Source organism: Vombatus ursinus, unplaced genomic scaffold, assembly GCF_900497805.2.
Source record: "Vombatus ursinus unplaced genomic scaffold, bare-nosed wombat genome assembly UNPS02009062.1, whole genome shotgun sequence".
NCBI classification, from domain to species: Eukaryota; Metazoa; Chordata; class Mammalia; order Diprotodontia; family Vombatidae; genus Vombatus; species Vombatus ursinus.
The window spans coordinates 217,334-238,286 of NW_020948840.1; the positions used below are offsets into that span (position 1 = coordinate 217,334).

The 20,953-nt window shown below is 41.2% G+C and overlaps 1 protein-coding gene across 2 annotated transcripts in view; it reads right to left on the reverse strand.

The window, feature by feature from the left end:
• Window positions 1-8,497, reverse strand: part of YWHAQ (tyrosine 3-monooxygenase/tryptophan 5-monooxygenase activation protein theta) — a 34,660-nt gene extending 26,163 nt beyond the window's left edge. The window contains exons 1-2 of one of the 2 annotated variants that reach the window (XM_027850441.1): window positions 8,391-8,497; window positions 6,947-7,372 (exon numbers count right to left, since the gene is read on the reverse strand). In XM_027850441.1, the coding sequence (XP_027706242.1) occupies window positions 6,947-7,240 (294 nt within the window). In that variant the 5' untranslated portion in view covers window positions 7,241-7,372; window positions 8,391-8,497. Of the gene's footprint in view, window positions 1-6,946; window positions 7,373-7,798; window positions 7,888-8,390 lie in introns of those variants that run through there. The other variant, XM_027850442.1, reaches the window with a different exon arrangement.
• Window positions 8,498-20,953: the final 12,456 nt, after the last annotated feature.

Consider the following 20,953-nt stretch of genomic DNA (forward strand, 5'->3'; position numbering starts at 1 on the left):
TATCTAACCCCTTTAAGATTCACAGCCAAGAAAGGAATGTTGTACAGCCACAGACTCAGACTTTACCACCTTTTTTGTCTAAAGAATTTGGCTCTTTTGAAAAATCAGCACTGAGTGCAGATATTTGCCATCATGCTATCTTTTTTGGGGGGAGGGGGGTGGACCTAATAAAAGTCCGAAACTTCTCCATTACCCATTGTCTGGTTTAGAGATTTGGAAGCAGGATGAAATTGACTAAAACATTAGTAGCAGAGACAGGACCTGAATTCAGTTTTTCCTGACTCCTAAGATCCACCCTCAATCCACTATGTCCCACTGACACTTTATAGTAATTTTATTCAGAGCTTTTTTTAACAGGTATTTGGAGGGGTTTGGGGGAGAGCTCAAGCACGTCACACCCCTTTTATGTTAATTTTAAAGAAGAATTAATGTGACCAACTACAAATCCTGACTAAACAATTTTCTCAACAGAAGTACAAGCCAGCGACAGTCACAAGTACATAGTACATTCACTATAATACCTTCATAGGAGGGGATCTATGCTCTAGTGCTATCTTCTAGGTGAAAACACACTACAATGAGGCTTTTCTAGTTCTTGTTATAGTAAAACTTCTTTATTTAGGGGTCTAAGACAGACATACAATGATTTCCACACAATGGAATTGGTTCCGGCATAGCTACATTTTTTCACTACTCGGATTATGTGTTCTTTTGTATCTTCATGACCTTCCTGACAATCTACAAATTTAAACTACTAATGAATTCTTAGTCAGACAGACACCTGGTCCAACAGTTGTACTTTTGGTCAACCTGTGACTAGTTAAAAAACAAACAAAACAAAGAAACAAAAAAGACAAAGGACAGTATGCTGAAATGACGTTTTTCTTTAATTTGTACAGCAAGGATAAGTGATAGAACAGAAATAATACTGATTAAAGAATTTCTATTAAAAAAAAACACAAAAGGCTAAGATGCCAGCAAAGATCCAGCAGACAATGAAAGCCATTCAGTATAAATGAATGCTGTCCACTTTGATTATAACAACCAATTGACACTTCACATGCCTATAAAGGGTAATATCAATCTATCTTAGGATGACAAAGAATGAAATCTAGCTCCAAGGAGCTTAAAAATCTAAAACAACAAATGATCAAGTGGCTTTTATCTACTATTGTTGTGCTTTGTACAAACTATAGTCTTAGAATATTGTAGTCAACCCCACCAGTCAGTATCCCTTTCCGCCAAAATTCTGGAGGTAAAGTTCTTCATGTGTGTTATCCTTAACAAAATGTACTTTTAAGACACAAAACTGACAGACCATATTGAAATCCACGAATCTTCAAGAATGATAGATTGGTTTTATTTCAAGATTATAGTTGATTTGGGATTCTGATTGAACCAAATTAACCTTCTTCAAGTATCCTATTAAATTGAAGTTATTTTAAGTCAACAAAATCATATTTTTAAAAGCAGAGGTCTGTGAATTAGCAAGTTTAAAATAACCTTTAAACTATTTTATATGGTTGTATTTTAATGTTTGTCTATAAAAATTGCTTGTTAAACTTGGACAACATGAACCACATGAAAATAATTTATCATACCTACTGATTTTTCATTAAACCATAATGTATTGAATGTACTGAAAATCAGAATGAATTCCAATCACAACGAATTAAATCTACTCAGAATGAAACAGCTTCCGCAAAACAGGGTACAGACAATATATTTTAGAAGATAAAGACTCTAAGGATTCTGGTTCCAAGTCACCACTTAAAGGAATTTTAGGAGAAGCACCCAACTGCAGGGTTCTGCATTTCCAGAATGTGGATGACAATCTTGTCTCCAAACCTTTTGATATTTCTCATTTATCCTTATCAAACAAACTCAAGATCCTCTCATCTCTTTACCACACCCCTCAAACTGACTCTTTTTAATTTAATTCTGGCAATTTTATTTGCCATTTTACCAACTGATCTTATCCAATCAAACAATAAAAAAATGTTGGATAGACCATAGATAAGGACCAAGACCGCAAATAAAAAAGTACTTATTATCTATTACGTATTAGTCAATTGCAGCTTTTAAAGGTTTTACATTCAATGGGGAAAACAACATGTGTGTGTGTACACACACACACACACACACAAACAAAATAAAAGAAATACAGAGTAATTGGAGGGGGATCAGGAAAGGCCTAATGTAGGAGGTGGCACTTGAGCAGAGCTCTGAAAGAAGCTTCTTTCTAAGAACCAGAGGTGAAAAGACAGAATATCATCTGTGAATAACAGCGAATAGGTCATTATGGCTGGACCACAAAGTGTGTAAAGAAGAGTGAGATAAGCCTAGAAAGGTAGGCAGAGCCAGACTGTGAAGGGCTCACATGCCAGAGGAATTTGTATTTTATTCTAGAGACAATGGGGGTGTCACTGGAGCTTTCTGAGCAGGGCAGTGACACGGTCGGGTGTGTTTTAAGAATATAACTTTGTCATGTGTGGAAGATGTAACACAAAAAGGAAAAACTAGATGCAAGGAGACCAATTGGGAGGCTATTGCAATATTGTAAGTGAAGTGATAAGAGTCCAAACTAGGGTGATGGATACGTGACTTGAGATAAGGGAACAGATAAGAGAGATGCTGTAGCCACGGAATCAAATGAAACTTGGCAACTGATTTTATATGTGAGGTGAGGGAACAGTGAGGAGTACAGGTTTACTCTGAGGTTGTAAATCTGGATGACTGGTAAAAGAATGCTGGTACCTTGAAGGGAAATAGCCAAGTTCTAATAGGCAGCTGGTAATGCAGGAAAGAGGGAACGTAGGTGGCACAGGAAATAGCACACTGCTTGGAATTCATCTTCATGAATTCAAATCCAGTCTCAGATACTTTACTAGTGACCCTGAAGTTACCTAATCCAGTTTGCCTCAGTTTCCTCATCTGTAAAATGAGCTGGAGAATGAAATGGCAAACCATGCCAGTATCTTTGCCAAGAAAACCCCAAATGGGGTCATGCAAAGCTGAACACCACTGAAATGTCAGAACAACAACAAATGTAGGAAGAGTATGGGACACGAGTTAGATGCATAGATGTGGGAGCCATCTCAATAGAGATAATTAACCCAGGGGAACTAATGAGATGATATAGAGGGATCTAAGACAGTCTCAAGGTTTACCCACAGCCAGGGGCTAAGACTTGCTTATCCAACAAAGAAGACTGAGGAGTGTCCAGGAGAGATTATCTAAGAGGAAAGAGGGTAGTTACTAAGGTCAAGAGAAGTCAAGAAGGGTTGGATTTGTCTATTAAGGAATCACTGGTAGCCTTGAAGAGAGTCACTTCATTTGGGTGAAGTTGGAAGCTATAATGCAAGGAGTTGAAAAGGGACAAGTAGGGACAATAAGAATAGACAGCTTTCTCTAGGAGTTGGCTCGTCAAAGAGAGGAAAGATATAGGATTGCAGCTTAAGATTAACATGCTATAGTCAAGTGAAGATTCAAGAAAGGGGGAGACCTAGGCATGCTGGTAGGCAATCAACAAGCATTTACATTAAGCACCGTATTAGTGCAGGCACCATGCCAGGCATTAAGATACAGACAAAAGTATAAAGTTATTGCCCTAGAGGAGTTTACAATCTAGCCAGTTAGTTGTATGGTATATACAGAGGTAGAGGTATATACAGAACATATACAAAACAGATAGAAGATAATTTTGGGTAGAAGGCACTAAGAACTAGTGACTTGGAAAGGGGGAAGGATACAGAAAGGCTTCATGTAGAAGGTGAAACTTGAGCTAAACCTTGAAGGAAGCTAGGGATTCTAAGGGGTAGAAGTGAGAAAAGAGTACACTCCAGGTACTGGATGAATTCAACTGATTCTGAATATAAAAGAGGATGATTTAAAGATAAATATGCCCAGGGAAGGGATAGGACTGGGGTATGAGTGTAGAGGGGTTGGGGTTGGCCTTGGTGAGAAGAGATATCTTTTCAAAGACTGGAATAAAGGAGAACATAGGCGTAAAGTCAATGAGTTTTGAGTTGCAGAATAGGATAAAAGAGAGCTAAAAGGAAATAGCTTTTATTTTCTCAGTAAAGTATGAGTTTTTCAGAGGCCTTCAGTTAAGAGGGAGAGAATAATATGGGAGGTTTGAGAAGAGAAGCTTTAGAATGACCAGATTTGGGAAACTGGAATAAAAGTAGATTAGGGAAAGGCTAAAGTGAATGCCGTATTGAGATTAGACCTTAGACCTTAAGAGAGGATCCAAAGATTCAGATTAACTTGTATAGCCCCTCATTTTTCAGATGAGGAAACTGTTCTTTAAGGTCCTCCCAATTCTTGATCATTCTATGATCCAATTCAGTCATCTCATTTTATAGATACTGAAGACTTCCCTCAACACTATAATAAACACCATGATCATCTTCTAGATCATACCTAAAGGATCTTCCATTTCACCTTCCTTAGAATCATGGAACCATCTTAATGTCACTTCTCCCACATCCTAGCCAAATTACTAACATCTGGATTACTTTACTGGTTTACTTTTCATCAATCAGCTCATAGACACTACAAGTTACTTCTAAACTACTGCATAAAACATATCCATATTCCCCTATACATATCTTAGCCAGTTCACAAGTCACTAATAACCTCATAAGCTTAGCTACCATAACTCATTATATACTTTTTTGGTCTCTCAGTGTCAAATTCTCTAGATTTCCTTGGTATGTAATCTTCTTCTTCAACTTCAGGCCTTCTCCCCAGGACTGAGTACATAAAAATATTACACTACAAAGCTAATTAAAGACCCTTGCCTCTCTTTCAAAGGTCATCTCAAATCACACTAATTCATCAACAAGCCTAAGTGAGGAATATATGCACATCCCCATTCAAATTACTCTTGATCACCACCCCTCAAAAAAGTTAAATCATATATTCATATCGGATCCAGAGTTTTCCCTCAAAACAATCTTGTGAGACAGGTCATGCAAACATCATCCTCAATTTACAGATAAAGAAACGGAGGCTTACAAAAGCAAAACGATTTATCTAAAGTGCGCTTTATTAACTCTCAGGTGCCACTCAAACCCAAGGCTTCTGCTTCTAAGTTCAGTATTCTACCCACTGTACCATTTTCTCTTTGGTTCAGCCACTTCCTCACAACTCTAAGTATCAAAATTTCAAGAGCTACACAGGACATAGGCCTATCTCAGAAAATTTCCTCAAGAGCATAGCTATTGTCTCAACGTTCTGAGTAAGAAAGATCATTTTAAGAAAGCAGCAGAAATGTGCCATAGCCTCAAAAATAGTCTCTGTAGTTTATTAGAGGTAGAAAGAACCTCAACAATAATTTAAAATGCCAGGGATTAATCATTTAGTTCAACACCTTCATTTTATAGATTAGGAACTGGAGGACAAGCAAGGTGAAGTGATTTGATGAAGGTCACATAGCTTAGCAAACTGAAGAGCTAAGACGTGAATCTCAATCTTCTAAGTCCAAAACCAGTGCTATTGTCACACATCAGAGCTGACAGAAAGTTCTTAAAGTATTCAGTTGATGCCCACACCTACTTTCAAAAAGCATTAATGGATGCACCCACATCTTTGCTTAGAAAAAGTAAATGTATTAAATATTGGTTAAGGTAATGAAAAAACATAAACCAAAAGCATTAAAACACAAAATCAAATGTGTAAAAAATACAAATAAATAGCCTATAGATTTAGCCTCACAAATCAGCAGACATCTGAGGGAAAAAAACACTATTTTTCAAAAATTTAAAAAATTTTCTACTGCTGAAATAAAAACTGCATTTCACAAAAGCTTTAAGAACACTAATGCAATAGATGACATAAGCTAAAAATTAAGAACTTTTTAATAGGTGATATTACATTAACTTAAAAACATACCTTACTGATCAAGAGTAAAATTTTGTACATGCAATGACAAAGCTAAAAATGTTATCTGTCAGTAACAAGGCTGAATCACAGTAGTCACCCACTCCACCCAACATATCCACCCTTACTAAGACAGAACAGTTTAAAAGCTTGGAAAACTTCCCTTACTTACTGCTTGCCAGGAATGATTCCATTTTAGCAGATCACAGTTAAACTAAGGCGAATGCAGGAAAATGTTAGTAAACTCCTAGAACTGATACTGCCCAAAATAAAATGATTAGTTGCTTTGCTTCCACACCATTAAATGTGCTTTTTCCAGGTTTGTTGAACCTCGAAATTAAGTTTCATACACTTTAAATATATATATACATATATATTCTTAAAATGCATCAATAGCAAAACTTTAGATACTTTTAAAAGTGTACAGTTTGGAAATTAAACTTGTGACAAGTTTTTTTAGTATTAAATAGAAAAATTCTACATCACAATTCTTTTTGTGCTATAGAACAGTCAACTTCTCCCCCCAAAAAAAGCCAGCGTTTGTATTCTATGTTTGCAAATTGTGAAGTGTATTTTAGAATTTGCAAATTGTGCCAAAGTTATTCCTTCCCTTCAAGACAAATTCTGCTTTTATTTTTTAGTGTGCATGTATTTGGTTTAGATTCTTACCAAACCAGCAAGTCATTTACATATTTAAAAAGGAATTCCTGACAGTTCTTAAAATCTTTTCCACAAACGGAAAGTATATTGTAAAAATATTTGCTCGTTAAAAAGCAATTTGAGTCTTAAGTACTGAAATGTATTACGGAACCAGAAATGAGCCACCTAGCAAAAATTCCAAATCCACCAGCTAAAGAACTTTGTTCGGGGTCAAATAATGAAGGTTTCCACTTTCCCTTCAGAAGGGTACCTATATTTCTCATTTCAGGAATGGGAAATCAGGCAAGATGATCAGACGAGTATTCTAGCAAAGTAGTACAGAAAGGGCTCACCCTTGGCTTCCAACCATCCCTCTTCTCCCCTCCCCCCACCCCCTTTAAGGAGGGGAGCCAGGACTCACCAGGACCGTGGTGCAGATGGATCTTAGTTCACACTCCACTTTCTCCCGGTAGTCCTTGACCAGCTGCATCTTCTTGTCACTGGTGTCAGTTTTCTGCTCAATGCTGGAAATGACCCTCCAGGCTGACCTTCGCCCCCCGACTACGTTCTTGTAGGCCACCGAGAGCAGGTTGCGCTCCTCGTTGGAGAGCTCAGCTCCCTGCTCGGTCACCGCCTTCATGCAGGTGGCCATGTCGTCATAGCGCTCGGCCTGCTCGGCCAGCTTGGCCTTCTGGATCATCTCGGTCTTCTCCATAGTGGACGGGTTCCGGGTGGGAGTGGGGGCAGTGGCGGCGGCGGAAGCAACAGGGCTCCGGGGAGAGGGAGAAGCAGCACCGAGGGTGGGGCAGGAGAGAATCAGCCCAGATCAGGGAGAGTCCTCGAAAGCCTAAAAGGTGGAGGGGGCCGGAGGGGAGAAGGGAAAAGAAAGGAGGGTGGAGATAGAGGAGAGGCAACGAATAGGGGAGCGGGAGGTGAGGGAAGAGGAGGCAACCGTGTCAGACCAACCGCCCTCCACCCCGCCCAGCACCTCGGGCACCCAACCTGGGGCTGCTGCGGCCGCCTTTTGTCTCCGTAGCGCTTTCCCAGCCCCCTCCTCGGGCCGGTAACCGAAGCGCCGCCCTCCCCAGCCCACCCCGGCCACACCCACCGCCTGAGCACCTAGGGAGGAGGGGCCGGAGGGATGGGGGGGTGACCCAGACCGCTCCGAGCTATGGGGGAGGGGGGCCCCCTGTGACGGGAAACCCCCGACACCTCCCAAGCTCCGGCCCCGCCCTTCTTGGGCGTAAGGAAGGGGTGATCTCCCAGGACCTACCGGACGGGCTACCCCCGAAAAGCAAACGCGGGGAGAACGAGACCGGGAGGAAGGGGGGACTCCCCGAGAGCAGAGACCGCCTTTGTATCCCCCTAGCCGAACTTGGTGCCCGAACAAATGCTGCAAGGGTTGAATTCGAGGCTGGGGGGTGAGCAGAAGGCGGCAACGGGAGGAGGAAAGGGCGGGCCGAGGGAGGGGGCGGGGAAGGACGCTCGTGCGGGCGGGCGGGCGAACCGGGACGAGACCGGGGCGGCGGCCACTTTCCCTGACACCAAGGCTGGGCCAGGCCGCTCCGCCCGCGGGGAGGCGGGAAAAGGCCGGTCACGCCGACCCCTCGGGGGCCCCCACCCCACTACCGCCGGTCCCGGCCCCGAGCTAGTCTCAGCCTCGGCTCCCTTCCAGGAAGCACAAAATGGATGCGGTGGCGGTTAGTGCCGCACCCCACCCCCACCCGCTACCTCCCCTCCCCGGCCGAGGAGACCCAGAGGATACTCCCTAACCTCCCCGCCAGCCCCGGGCCACCCCTCCCCACGGAGGAAGCCCCGGCGGAGGGCCCAGCAGTGGGCGACCACTCTCGCCCCCCAGTTCTCACCTTCACCTTCACCGCCTCCGGTCGCCCCTACTTTGATCCGCTTTAGGCTTTGGCGAAGGAGCCTCCCCGTCTCACCCTACCCCCAAGCGCTGAGAGGCGGGCGGCGGCGGAGACAAACCCACTGCCCGCGGCGGCCCAATGCGGCGCGGCCATTCCGCTGCCCGTTCCGCCTCCCTTCAAGCTGCTGACCAATGGGGCTGGAGCGCGCGGAAGGAGGCGGGGGGGATGGAAGGGGGAGTGGGCGGGGTGGGATAGGGTGGGGAAGGAGTGGAGGGAAGGAGGGTGGGTCAGGCCCCGCAAGTTTGGTTGGCCGGTAGGCTGCGGCTTCGGCCACGGGGTTTCCTCCAATTAGATCCAGGGTAAAATCACGTCACTGTTGCCATGGCGATACAGTTACAACCCCCCCACCCCCTCCTTTCTCTCAGCCGGCCTGGGTGCGGCACGAGACCGAGTGAGGCTCTCGGGACTTCTACCTGGGGCGACTAACGTGTGCTGCTGCAGTTGCTGCATTGGATCGTGGGGCCCCACTGCAGCTCTAGATGGCCTTGGGGCGGCTGCGGCTTGACTTCTGCTGTGCATTTGGGATGAGATGACATAATCGGTGGCTTTGTCGCCAAAGCTCCTTTCCGCCCACCCTTCCTTAATCTTGACAAAGGCTACCGGAGCTCGGTGCTGCTAAATCCACTCTACCCCCAGCCCATCCACCCCACGTCAGAATGCGATTAGGGCTGCGAATTAGAAATAATCACATCCCTATTATAAAGGCAATTAGTTACCGGAAAACCGGAGTAAAATGGCTTAAGAGACGGTTTTATAGGATAAACTGTAGCTTTGAAAAGTTCAATGCTCCCTCCCCAAGCTAGAGAAGAATCCCCGTCTTTGGTCCCGCACACATTCTCGTCTCTGAAGATGGAATAATAAAAATCATCTGGCCTCAAACACTTACTAACTGTATGACCCTGGGCTAGTCACTTAACCCTGTTTGTCTCAGTTACTTATCTGTAAAATGATCTGGAGAAGGAAAGAGCAAATCATTCCAGTATCTTTTGCCAAGAAAACCCCAAATGGGGTCAGACACGGCTGAAACGAAAGAACAACAATCTGTGTGACCTTTGGCCAGTCACTTGTCTCCTTGAGTCTTGGTTTCTTCACTGGTAAAATAAGGAAGGTTGGAATAGCTAATCCCCAAGGTCCCTTCAGTCAGTCAATAAGCATCTTTTCAAAGCCTACTACTATGTGCCCAGGCACTCCCTAAGTACCAGGGATACAAAGAAGGAAGCAATCTCTCTTCCCAGGGCATTTCCATTCTAATAGGGAAATAAGAACATTCACCGACATTAAGAAAATAAGTACAGGGGAGTTTGAAAGGAAGGGCACTAGCAGTTGGAGATCTAGAAAGGTTTCAAATCAAAGGTTCCTTTCAGCTCTAAATCTTATGACCTGGTGTCACACATGAGCAGGGCTTTGCCAATCATAGGATTTTGAGTTAGAAAGGATCTTAGAGATTGCTTTATCCACCCTTCATTTTGCAAAGTAGGAAACTGACACTCAGAGAAATAGCCATGACTACAACCCAGGTTATCTACTTTATTCTCCAGTCAGTGTTTTTGAGATGGAATTTCAGAGACTACACCTGCACTCTTCCCTTCCTTCTCCCTCTCTCTGTTTCTACCTCTGATCACCTTCTATGGATAGTGGAAAGAGCAGGAGACTCAGAATTAAAGAACTTGGACTTAAATTCTCACTGCTATTAACCACCTGTGTGTGACCTTGGACAAGTCATTTCCCCTCTGAGCCTCAGTGTCTTCATCTGTTTAAAATGAGAGGGTTGGAATGGATGACCTTTGAGGTTCCTACAGGTTTTGACATCGTCACATACACCTCTCTCTCCACCCCACAACTCCCCCTTCCAAAAGAAAAGAAAAGAAAAGAAAAAAGCCAGCAAGATTCTCTCAGTGTTAATTCAATCCAATAAATATTTATTAAGCACCTACTATGTTCCAGGCACGGTGCTGAGTGCTGGAGACACAAATAATAAAAAGAGAGGTAGTCCCTGCCCTCAAGGAGCTTACAATCTAATGGAGAAACACAACACACAGAAGTATTTCCTTACCCACCTATATGAGGAACATTACATAGCAAGGTGGCTTTGCAAGTTGCTTGGGCTGGAAAATGCCCTTGTTAGATAGCTGGAATTCCCTAATGAGTGGGTTATTAAAGGCCAAGGAATAGGAAGGAACTGTAAATTCCCAATCCAGAATGCAACATATTTGGAGAATCTCTAGAATGGAAGGGCTGAATCTAGTAAAGGATGGGAATGTGTTGAAAGGCCCTTCTAGAAATAAGCACAGCACACTACCTTTCTGACCCCTTTAAAGGCACACAGTTCCTTGCCTAGAATAAATGCTCAAAAATGTTGCAAGAATTTAATTTAGGAAAGAGTTGATTCTGTTTAGACAAGCAATAGAGACTGAGTTTGGAGACAGAGAGAGTGCATGACTTTGTGTAAAAATGTCCTGACCTTCCTAACATAAGGCCCCTGGTATTATTCCTGGAATCCCTGGGGCAGGGCTTCAGACACAAGTGTTTATGGTTGTATGGACAAGGCAAGAACAAGACCCTGAGAAATCCCAGTGGAAAGAATTTGCATGTGGAAGGGGACATGATAGGTCAGATAAAACGCTTTCTGTGTAACCAGTGCATTTCAACAAGGCTGACTTAAGAGCCAGATTGAACTAGGAAAACCATTGAAAGACTGGGCTTGTGTCAGAGGTTGTTAAGCAAGTGTTGGGAGGCTGAACCAGAGGCATTCAGGGTGGGTGTGCTGGCTCCATAGGATCACAGAGATATTTATGGGATGGAGGGCCTGCTGCTCAAGCAGAGGGAGGCAATGTATTATAGTGGAAAGGCAATAGGACTGGAAGTCAGGAGGCCTTTCTGTGAAAAATTAGAAAGTAGTATGGAAAGAACAGAGGATTTGGTGGCAGAAGCCCCGCTCAGGTCCCAACTCTGTCATATAATTATGCGGTTTGGGATCTAACTTAAGCCTAAAGTGTGCTTTAAAAAAAAAAAAGATTCACAAACATCTGAGTAGTATTTTTCATTCAGAATACCCATATATTATTATCAGTATCTCTACTTGTCAGTTAACAAGCATTTATTAAGCACCTACTATGTGCCAGGCCCTTAGGATCAAAAGAAAGGCAACCCCCCCAAAAACAATGTGGTTCTTGCCCTCAAGGGGCTCATATTTTAATGGGGAAGACAACATGCAAACAAGTTTTCCCTCACTCAGTTCTTTTTCATGGACTGCTCTCAGTGTGAGGAACACTTCCTCCTCACTTCTGCCTCTTGGTTTTCATACATACAGGTTTTACACACACACACACACACACACACACACACACACACTAGCTAACATTTATGTAGCATTTACTAGGTGCCAGGCACTGTGCTAAGCACTTTACAATTATCCTCTCATTTGATCTTAACAACAACCCTGGGAGGTAGGTGCTATTATCATCCCCATTTTACAGATGAAGAAACTGAGGCAAACAGAGTTTACGTGACTTGCTGTACACACACACACACATGCATGCGTATGTGTCTGTACACAGTCTGAATGGGAGATGATTTCTGACAGAAGGCACGGAGGGATTGGAGGGGATAAGGAATTGGGAAAGCCCTCTAGCAGAAGGTGGCATCTGAGCTGAGTCTTGGAAAAAACCAAGAGGCAGAAGTGAGGAGGGTGTGTGTTCCTCACATTGGGGGCAGTGCACGAAAAAGAACTGAATGAGGACTTGGAGTACTATGTTCAAAGAACTGGGAGAAGGTGAATGATCTAGTGAGATCACAGAGGGAAGGGATACTGGGAAGGAAGGAAGGAAAGGGCCAACTTGTGAAGGGCTTTAAAAGCCAAAGACAAGCCAATTATATTTTATCTTGGCGGTAATAGGAAGCCACTGGAGTTTATTTGGGGTGGCATTGACGGAAACAAGGGAAAAGGGAAGTGACAAGCATTTATTAAATGCCTACTATGTGCCAGACATTGTACCAAGCACTTTACAAATATCTCATTTGATGGTCAGACCTGCATTATCATTTAACCTCTGTTTCGGTTTTCTTATCTATAAAATGGACATAATAATAACTGCTCCATTTACCCCACAGATGTTGTGAGGAGCACATGAAATGTTTGTGAAAGTACTTTGTAACCCATAAAGCACTATATAAATGTCTGCTATTATTATTAATTCTGCCTCTGCTAACTTGTTATGACCTTAGGCTAGTCCAGGTTGAGATACCTTTTATCACCCATTCTTCAACTGGGTTGTGAGGGTGCAAAACAATAATGGAAAAGGTGAATATGAGGGTATTTTTATGAAGGTCCAGGATGAGTAGTTTGAAAGCATTGGGTAAGCTCGTTTACTTTCCTGTCCTTCAAGACATGATTTTTTTTTTTTTTAGTTCAGTTATTCAACAGACATTTATTATGCACCAGTTTGGTATAAAGCACAGTGACAGACTCTGCAGAAACCCTGAAAGTGAGATAAACATGGGCTTACAGTCTAACAAAAAAGATAAGACACAATCATAGATAAATATATACAATATGATATAGGAAATGCATTAGAGCAGGGGACCTTAACCTTTTTTTGAGACATAGACTCATTTGGTAACCTGTTGAAACCCTTCTCAGAATAATATTTTTAAATGCATGAAATAGGGGCAGCTTGGTGGTGCAGTGGATAGAGTGCTAGCCTTGGAATCAGGAGGACCTGAGTTCAAATCTGGCCTCAGACACTTACTAGCTGTGTGACCCTGGGCAAGTAACTTAACCCCAATTGCCTCACCAAAAAGCAAAAAAAAAAATAATAATAATAATAAATGCATGAAATAAAATACATGGAATTGTAAAGCAATTATGATGTAATAGTTATCACAATTTTTCTTGAACAAACAAGTTCATGGACCCCAAGTTAAGAACTGCTTGAGGTGATTGTTCAGTGGTGTGCAACTCTTTATGACCCCACTTGGGGTTTTCTTGGCAGAGATCCTAGAGTGGTTTGCCATTTCCTTCTCCAGCTCATTTTACAGATGAAAAAACCAAAAGCTTGATATCTTTAATGGTATATAACTTGTTCCCTTATTGTGTGCCTGGGCTGCCCTGTGGGGGAGACACGGGAAGTAATGACATTGTCCTTGCCTTCATGAAGCACACAGTCCAGTAGGGTAATATGGACTCCGAGCATTGTCAAAGTCCACATTCATAATTCGGAGGAAGATTAGTGGCTATATGTAACAAAAAAAGGACAGACATTTTCTAATCCCTTCAGTCTTCTTGTTATATCTTTCTGAGTTCCCTCCTACCTCCTACTCCTAGGAGGTAATATAAGGGCATGATGTGTGAAAATGTAAGTGAGAGATAAAGGCTGTCCCACTTTGTTATTATAATTGGTGGAGCTCATAGTGGCTGAGTAGCTACATTAAATCTACATTGCAGAAAAGAATGAGTTCTGCTTACTTTGAGATTACTAGCACACACGTTTTTCATTTTCCACCACAGGGATCAAGTTAGGGAACATTCTCCCTCTCCTCACATCTGGCATTTAATGCACAGACATCTGAGGAGAGTTGTCATTCAGAATCCTAATATACTTATCATCAACATCTTTATTTGATCATTTCCTGTGATTAAAGATCATTTCTCTCAAGGAGTTAAGTACATACACACGTGCTCACAAACATACATCACAGAACCAAAAGTAGACTGGTAGACGCACAAGTCTCCCTGTACAGAAATATAATCAAAGGACTCAGAATCAGGGTTAGGCATGGCTGCTTGGGAAAAGTACACTCGATTAGGAACAAAGGGAGCTGGGTTCACGTCTTGGCTTCCCACCTAGCTGCTTTTGTGACCTTAGGTAAATCCCTTACCCTCGCTAGGCCTGCTTCCTCCTCTGAAAAATCAAGGGGAATGGATTGCATAACCTCTAAGGTCTCTTCTAGCTCCTAGTTCATCTTAGTCCCTAATTAATTTAGCATTATAGATGAAAAAAGCTAGGGTTCATTATTTAACCTTCTCTTTAGCCTCCTTCTTAGGTCTTTCTCAGGCTCTCTGTCCCACATCCCCCCCATGCCACTCCACTGGCCTCTTTCAAAATCTGCTCCCAATAAGGAAACTGATAGAGGCACTTGCTTATTTCTATCCTTAGATGGACTTCATCACTGGACTCCTACTTATGTAGATTATAATCCTCCCCCGATCCCCAACTTGTGTTGTATAATTCTTACTAAAGGCTTCCTTATAAACTCATAATAAAGGCTCATCATCATGGCTAACATTTATATAGCACTTATTATATACCAGGCACTGTACTAGGCATTTTATAATTATTACCTTAAGGAACATTTATTAAGTACCTACTATGTGCCAGGCTCTGTGCTAAGTGCTTTACAAATATTGCCTCATTTGATAGGCAGCTAGGTGGCACAGTGGATAGAGCATAGGCCTGGAGTTAGGTAAATGAGTTCAAGTCTGGCTTCAGATACTTACTATTTGTGTGACTCTGGGTGAGTCACTTACCCTCTGTGGCAATAATAATAGTACTTAACTCACAGAGTTATTGTGAGGACCAAATGAAATCTACAAGTAAATTTTCCTTGCTTTTGGCTAGACAAATGCCTATGAGAGGTTAGTACCTGATACACCTCAGAGTAAACATCTTATAATCATAGGATATTATCCCTGGAAAGCATCATCTAATCCAATTCTCTCATTCTATAAATGAGGAAACTGAGGCCCAAAGCCAATGACTTGTTCAAGGTCATGTAGCTAGTTAATAGTGGAGCTGGGACATCATGAGATAGTGTAAATACCAATGAACTTGGAGGCAGAAGACTTGTGTTGACCTACTTCATTTAAACTGTTCATCTACAAACTAGGATGACGATGATGCCTACTCTTCCTGACTCCTTGTGAGGAGCAAATGAGAATGCCCATGAGCATGCTTCCTAAATTATTAAATGCTATATATTATAGCATGTCATTTATAGGCATTATAATTAACCCAGGTCATCTGATTCCACACATTGCTTGTCCCCAAATACTACATTGCTATTCCTTATTGTCTCCTTGACTTATGAATCACAGGATTCAGTACTGGGGATGGGGAGAGGTCTTTTGAGAGCTTCTTGCACAATTCCTTCATTTTCTAGATCAAGAGGAAAATAAGGACCCCAAAGGTTAAATGACTTCTCCAGACAGTAAGTGGCAAAGCCAAAACTTGGTCACAAGTCTTTTAATTGCATATACTGTGCTTTTTCAACTAAATCAAATTGTTGACTCCAATCTGAATTAGTCTAGACAGTACAGACATGTCAAATTTGCAAGGAGCCAGGAGAGTTGGTTCAGCTGACCAGGTTCCGGATCACCTTCCATATCTTTATTTTGCATCTGTATAGTGCACAAATAATGTAATGTTGCACATGACAATTAGCTATGTTTGTATTGTATCTGTTGGTATGCTTTGTGAGGACAGGGATGTGTCTTATGTAAATGCAATGTCTCCCTTAGCAGTTGCCAACATGTGTCTATTTAACCTGAATGAATCTGGGGGACTCATGACCAGGAGGTGAGTTGTATTTTTAAATCTATAGATTGGAATAAATATATATAAGTAAACATTATGACTTAATTAGTACAAACCCTCACAAAATAACATGAGGTAAATTGCTAAAGAATATAATATTCAAAGGATCACAGATTTAGAATGGAAGGGACATCAGAGGTCATTTACTTCCTTTGCCCTGTTTTATAGGTGAAGAAAATGAGGCCTAGAGAAGTTAAGGTCCTTAAACTATACCCATTGATCTTTAATCAGAAAGTATCTGTTGACTCCTTACTACGTGTAAAGCGTGTGTAAGGAACTGTGATGGTCAGAAATGAAGAACTTCTGGATAAGTCACAGGAACCAAGCTTGAGTAGTTTAAGAGGTGGTATAGTAGATAGAAAGATGGCCCTGGAGCTAGGAAAACCTGGCTTCATATTATGCCTCTGACCTTTTATCTCTTGTCAAGTCAATTAATCTTTTGATTAACCAGTTGGGTTGCAATGTAGTGAACTTACAAATCCTTGACATATTGATCTGCCAGAGCTTTTGCTCCACTCATATAGCCTCAGAGAACCCAGGGTCATTGGAGGAGGACTGTAGTGGAGGAAAAAGGTAAATTGAGTATTTCTTCATAGTAGAGGAAAAGTAGAAACAGAAAAAAATAATGTTTAACTCATAGGATTTTAAAATTAAGAACAGGGAACATACAACCTAACCCAATGTATAAAACAACAATGATGACAAGGATAAAACCTTCTATTATATATTTGGGCCGGATGAGAAAGAGAAAAAAATAATCCAGAAGCAAGTGGTAGAGAAAAAGAGACATTGGAGACCTAGGAGCAAAATGGATAGAAAAACACCCAGGCCAATTAGAGATAGAGGGAAGGACAGATATTTAGGACAAAGGAGTGCAATATAGTGAGCTGGAAAAAAATTATTGATGATCTGGAATCAAAAGGTCTAGATTCAAATCCTAATTCTTAATTGTAACACTGAACAAATGCTTCTCCTTTCCAAGTCTTAGAGATCATGTAGGTTCATAAATTTAAAATTAGAAAGGACATTAGAAAACATCAAGTGTGGGGTAGCTAGGTGAGCGCAGTAGATAGAGCATTGGCCCCAGAGTCAGGAGGACCTGCATTCAAATCTGGCCTCAGACCCTTACCAGCTATGTGACCCTGGGCAAGTCACTTAACCTGGATTGCCACCAAACAACAACAACAAACAACCAAACCATCAAGTACAACTGTCTCATTTCACAGATGAAGTTAATAAGTAGCCCATAAGTCACATGTAGTAAGCATCAGAGAAGGCATTTGAACCCAGGTCTTCCTGACTGCACAATCCAGCATTTTAGTCACAGCTTCTAGCTCAAGTCTCTCAATTTTTAGACAATAAAACTAAGACTCCCTTCTAATTTAAGTCCTATGTTCCTCAAACAAAGGATCAAGAATGAATGAGACAGTAAGAAGGTCAAAGAGAATGTTCCCACCTTGCTCCCCTTTCCCTCTAATGTAAGCTATTTGAGAGTAGAGATTTTTTTTTGTTTTCCTATATACCCCCAGCACCTAATACAATTGAACTAAGGATCAAATGAGACAGTATTTGTAAAGCACTCAGCACAACACTTGTCACATAGTGTGGTTCAGTCATTTTTTCAGTCATATCTGACTCTTCATGACCCCCTTTCGGGGTTTTCTTGGCAACAATCCTGGAATGGTTTGCCATTTCCTTCTCCAGCTGATTTTACAGATGAGGAAACTGAGGCAAAGAGAGTGAAGTCACTTGCCCAGGATCCCACAGCTGGTGTCTGTGGCTAGATTTGAACTCAGGAAGATGAGTTTGCACTGTAACACCTACCTGCCCCTCTGACACATGGTAAATAGTAATTGATTGATTGGTAAGAGAAAGTAAAACCTCCATATAGGCTCACAGGAATATAGAACATGGATGTCATCTAGTCTAACCCCATCATTTGACTCTTCCTTTTTTTTTTTTCCGTACTGAATTCCCATGTTGAGGACAGAGAAAATGCATGTAAATATCAAAGTTATTATCAAGCAATACTCTATGAACATCTTGGCTCAAAAGTATTTTAGTAGTGACACTGTAATGAAGGCTATGAGGTCTCCATGCTTTGGTGCTGATTAGAGTAAGATCTGTGATACATCTTTGGGTCATTTTTGTTCATTACTAGATTTTGATCAGCTTCATTTAAAAAGAAAAAAAAAAGAGCAATCATTCTGAGCAGTTTGTGATCGTGACTGGGAGAAATCAAAGATCTTACCAAGATCTTTAAAGCAGTTTCTGTGTTAGGTAGAGTTACTGGACCGTCAAGGCCGAGCTGGCTGGACCTTCCTTTGTGCTCTTGCCAGTTGTTGACAGAACCTGACAAATTGTGAGCCTGCCCTTTTTTTTTTCCTTTTTTGGTTTGCTTTTTTAAAAGATTTGCTTTGAGGCTCTTACAATATTGGGCCCCTTGCACTCCCACAAGAAAAATCAGAGCTGAAAATCTCAGGCAAAGGATTCATAAGAGACCTGAGCGTTCTCCTTTCCCTCTTCAAAACCTTCCGTAGCCCCTTTCCCCTCTCTCACTGCACCAGCCAATCTACCACTGCTCATTCCCTTGTAGCTCCATTAAAGTCCAGAACTGATATCTATGAAGGACTATTTTTATTTTATCATTTTATAGATTCTTCACTCTATGAAGAAATGATGTTATGGTCACAAAGTGACCATAGCAAATCACTTTAATTTTTGGGCCTCAGTTTCCTCATGTGTACATTAAAGGGCTTGGACCAGATGATCTCTAAGATTCCTTTGAGCTCATTGCATATTCTGAGAAGAAATCACAAGGGCAAAAAGCAGCAGATGTTGTATTTCTTGTGCTTTTATGTAAAAAATTAATACTGAGATAATGCACTTAGTTCTCTGTCACTGCTTAGTACTCCAATCAGATAACCATATACCCTTTGTGTTTCTTTTAAAGTAGATTTTAATTGGCATATTTTTCATGTTACTTACTTTTAATAGACCTTATTTTTAAAGCCCTTCAGAGAAGATTCCATAAATCCTCTTCCATTCTACTCCTGAAATTATGAGCACTTTCCCTGACTTATTTTTTGTTTTTTTTTTTTTTTACTGATGACACTACCATCCTCCCAGTCACCCAGGCTCATAACCTTAGATTCATCTTAGATTCTTTCTTCTCCCTTACCACCCACATCCAATTAGTTGCCAACTGCTGTAGTTTCTGCCTCCACAATAATATCTCTGGTATCCAACACCTCTTTTTTGCTGTCACTACTTAGTTCAAGCCCTCACCACCTCTCATTAACCCCCTAGTTGGTCTTACTATTTCTTCAATCCAACTTTCAAAGCCCTGTCAAAGCAAACACTATGAACATGTCACATCTTGCCTCAGAACTATAAGCCTTTTCCTATTAGCTCTGGAATAAATGATCACTTCCTGGCCTTGACATTGGAGACCCCTCTATAAGGTACATATTCCCTTCACATATTCTACATTCCAGCCAAACTGAGCTACTTTTTCTACTTTGTTCTTGTCTTGTTCTTCCCTATCTTTGTGCTTGTGTTCATACCATCCCTCATGTCTAGATTGGACTTCTTTTCCCCATTTCTACTTGTTGAAATCCCTCCTTTTCTTCAAAACTCAATCTCAAGCCATCTTATTCATGAAGCTTCCCCTAATTCCTCACCCTACAAGTGATACTAATCGCTTCATCCTCAAATTTCTTTCTTTGTTTTTTTTTTTAAAGGCAAATGGTCCCAAATTTTTATTTTATTTTATTTTTTTATTTTTTGGAGGCAATTGGGGTTAAGTGACTTGCCCAGGGTCCCATAGCTAGTAAGTGTCTGAAGTCAGATTTGAACTCAGGTACTCCCAACTCCAAGGCTGGTTGCTCTATCCACCATGCCACCTAGCTGTCCCCATCCTCAAATTTCTAATAGCAGTCTGCCTGGATCTCTACTTTGCACTTATCTCACTCTTCCTTGCACCACTTTAAAGTTTACTTGCTTTCCCATGGCACTCTGCAGTTTATTTCTTATACATTAGAAACTGAAGGAGGGCTTGAAGTACTTCACAGGGCAAAGAAATCAAGGCTGTCTTTTAAGAGTCAGAAAATCAATAGAACCTGTGATTAGTCGATCAGACCTTTACGCATGCACAAACTTAATACTATTTAAAAAAAAAAGCAACCAAAACTGGCACTTATAAGACCAGATACATTTATAAATGTTCCCATGGAAACCTGTCCTTGTTAGTATGTCAATAGTTCGATAGTTGTTTATTCCAGCTTTGAAAATACCACTTTGAAGAGTCCTGATTACTTTCCAGATGTTCACCACAGCATTAAATTTTCTGTGCTTTGTTCCACAGGAGTCACCCCTATGCATTTTCACTGACCTTGTTGATGCAATTAATTTGCTTAGCAGTCTATGCAGGTTACATTTAATTAATTTGTTTAAACTGCAAATGAAGTGCCTGATAAGTAGGGAGATCAGTGACTATTAATTATTGGGTTTTTATAAGAAGGAGAGTAAAAAAATGGAGATGAATTTAAGCAGATACTCAAAAACTTTCTTTCAAAAACATGGACACGAATGTCACCCATTTTCTATTTGGGAAGTGTGAGTTTACATATTACATAATAATATAATAAATAGTGGAAGACTATAATGAAATATAATATGTATACAATATAACAATATTTGAATATGTAAAATAAGAAATATAATATATAAAATATAAAAATAATAAAAGAAAGAAAGCATAATAATTCACCTTAGTGATATTCTGTCAGGATTCTGAGGATCCCCTAAATCTCTCAAACTCTGATACAGATCCACCCAAAAGGATAAGGAACAAATGGCTCAGAAAGTGTTATCAAGGACACAGTTTTTGGTAACCTCCTTGCACGTACT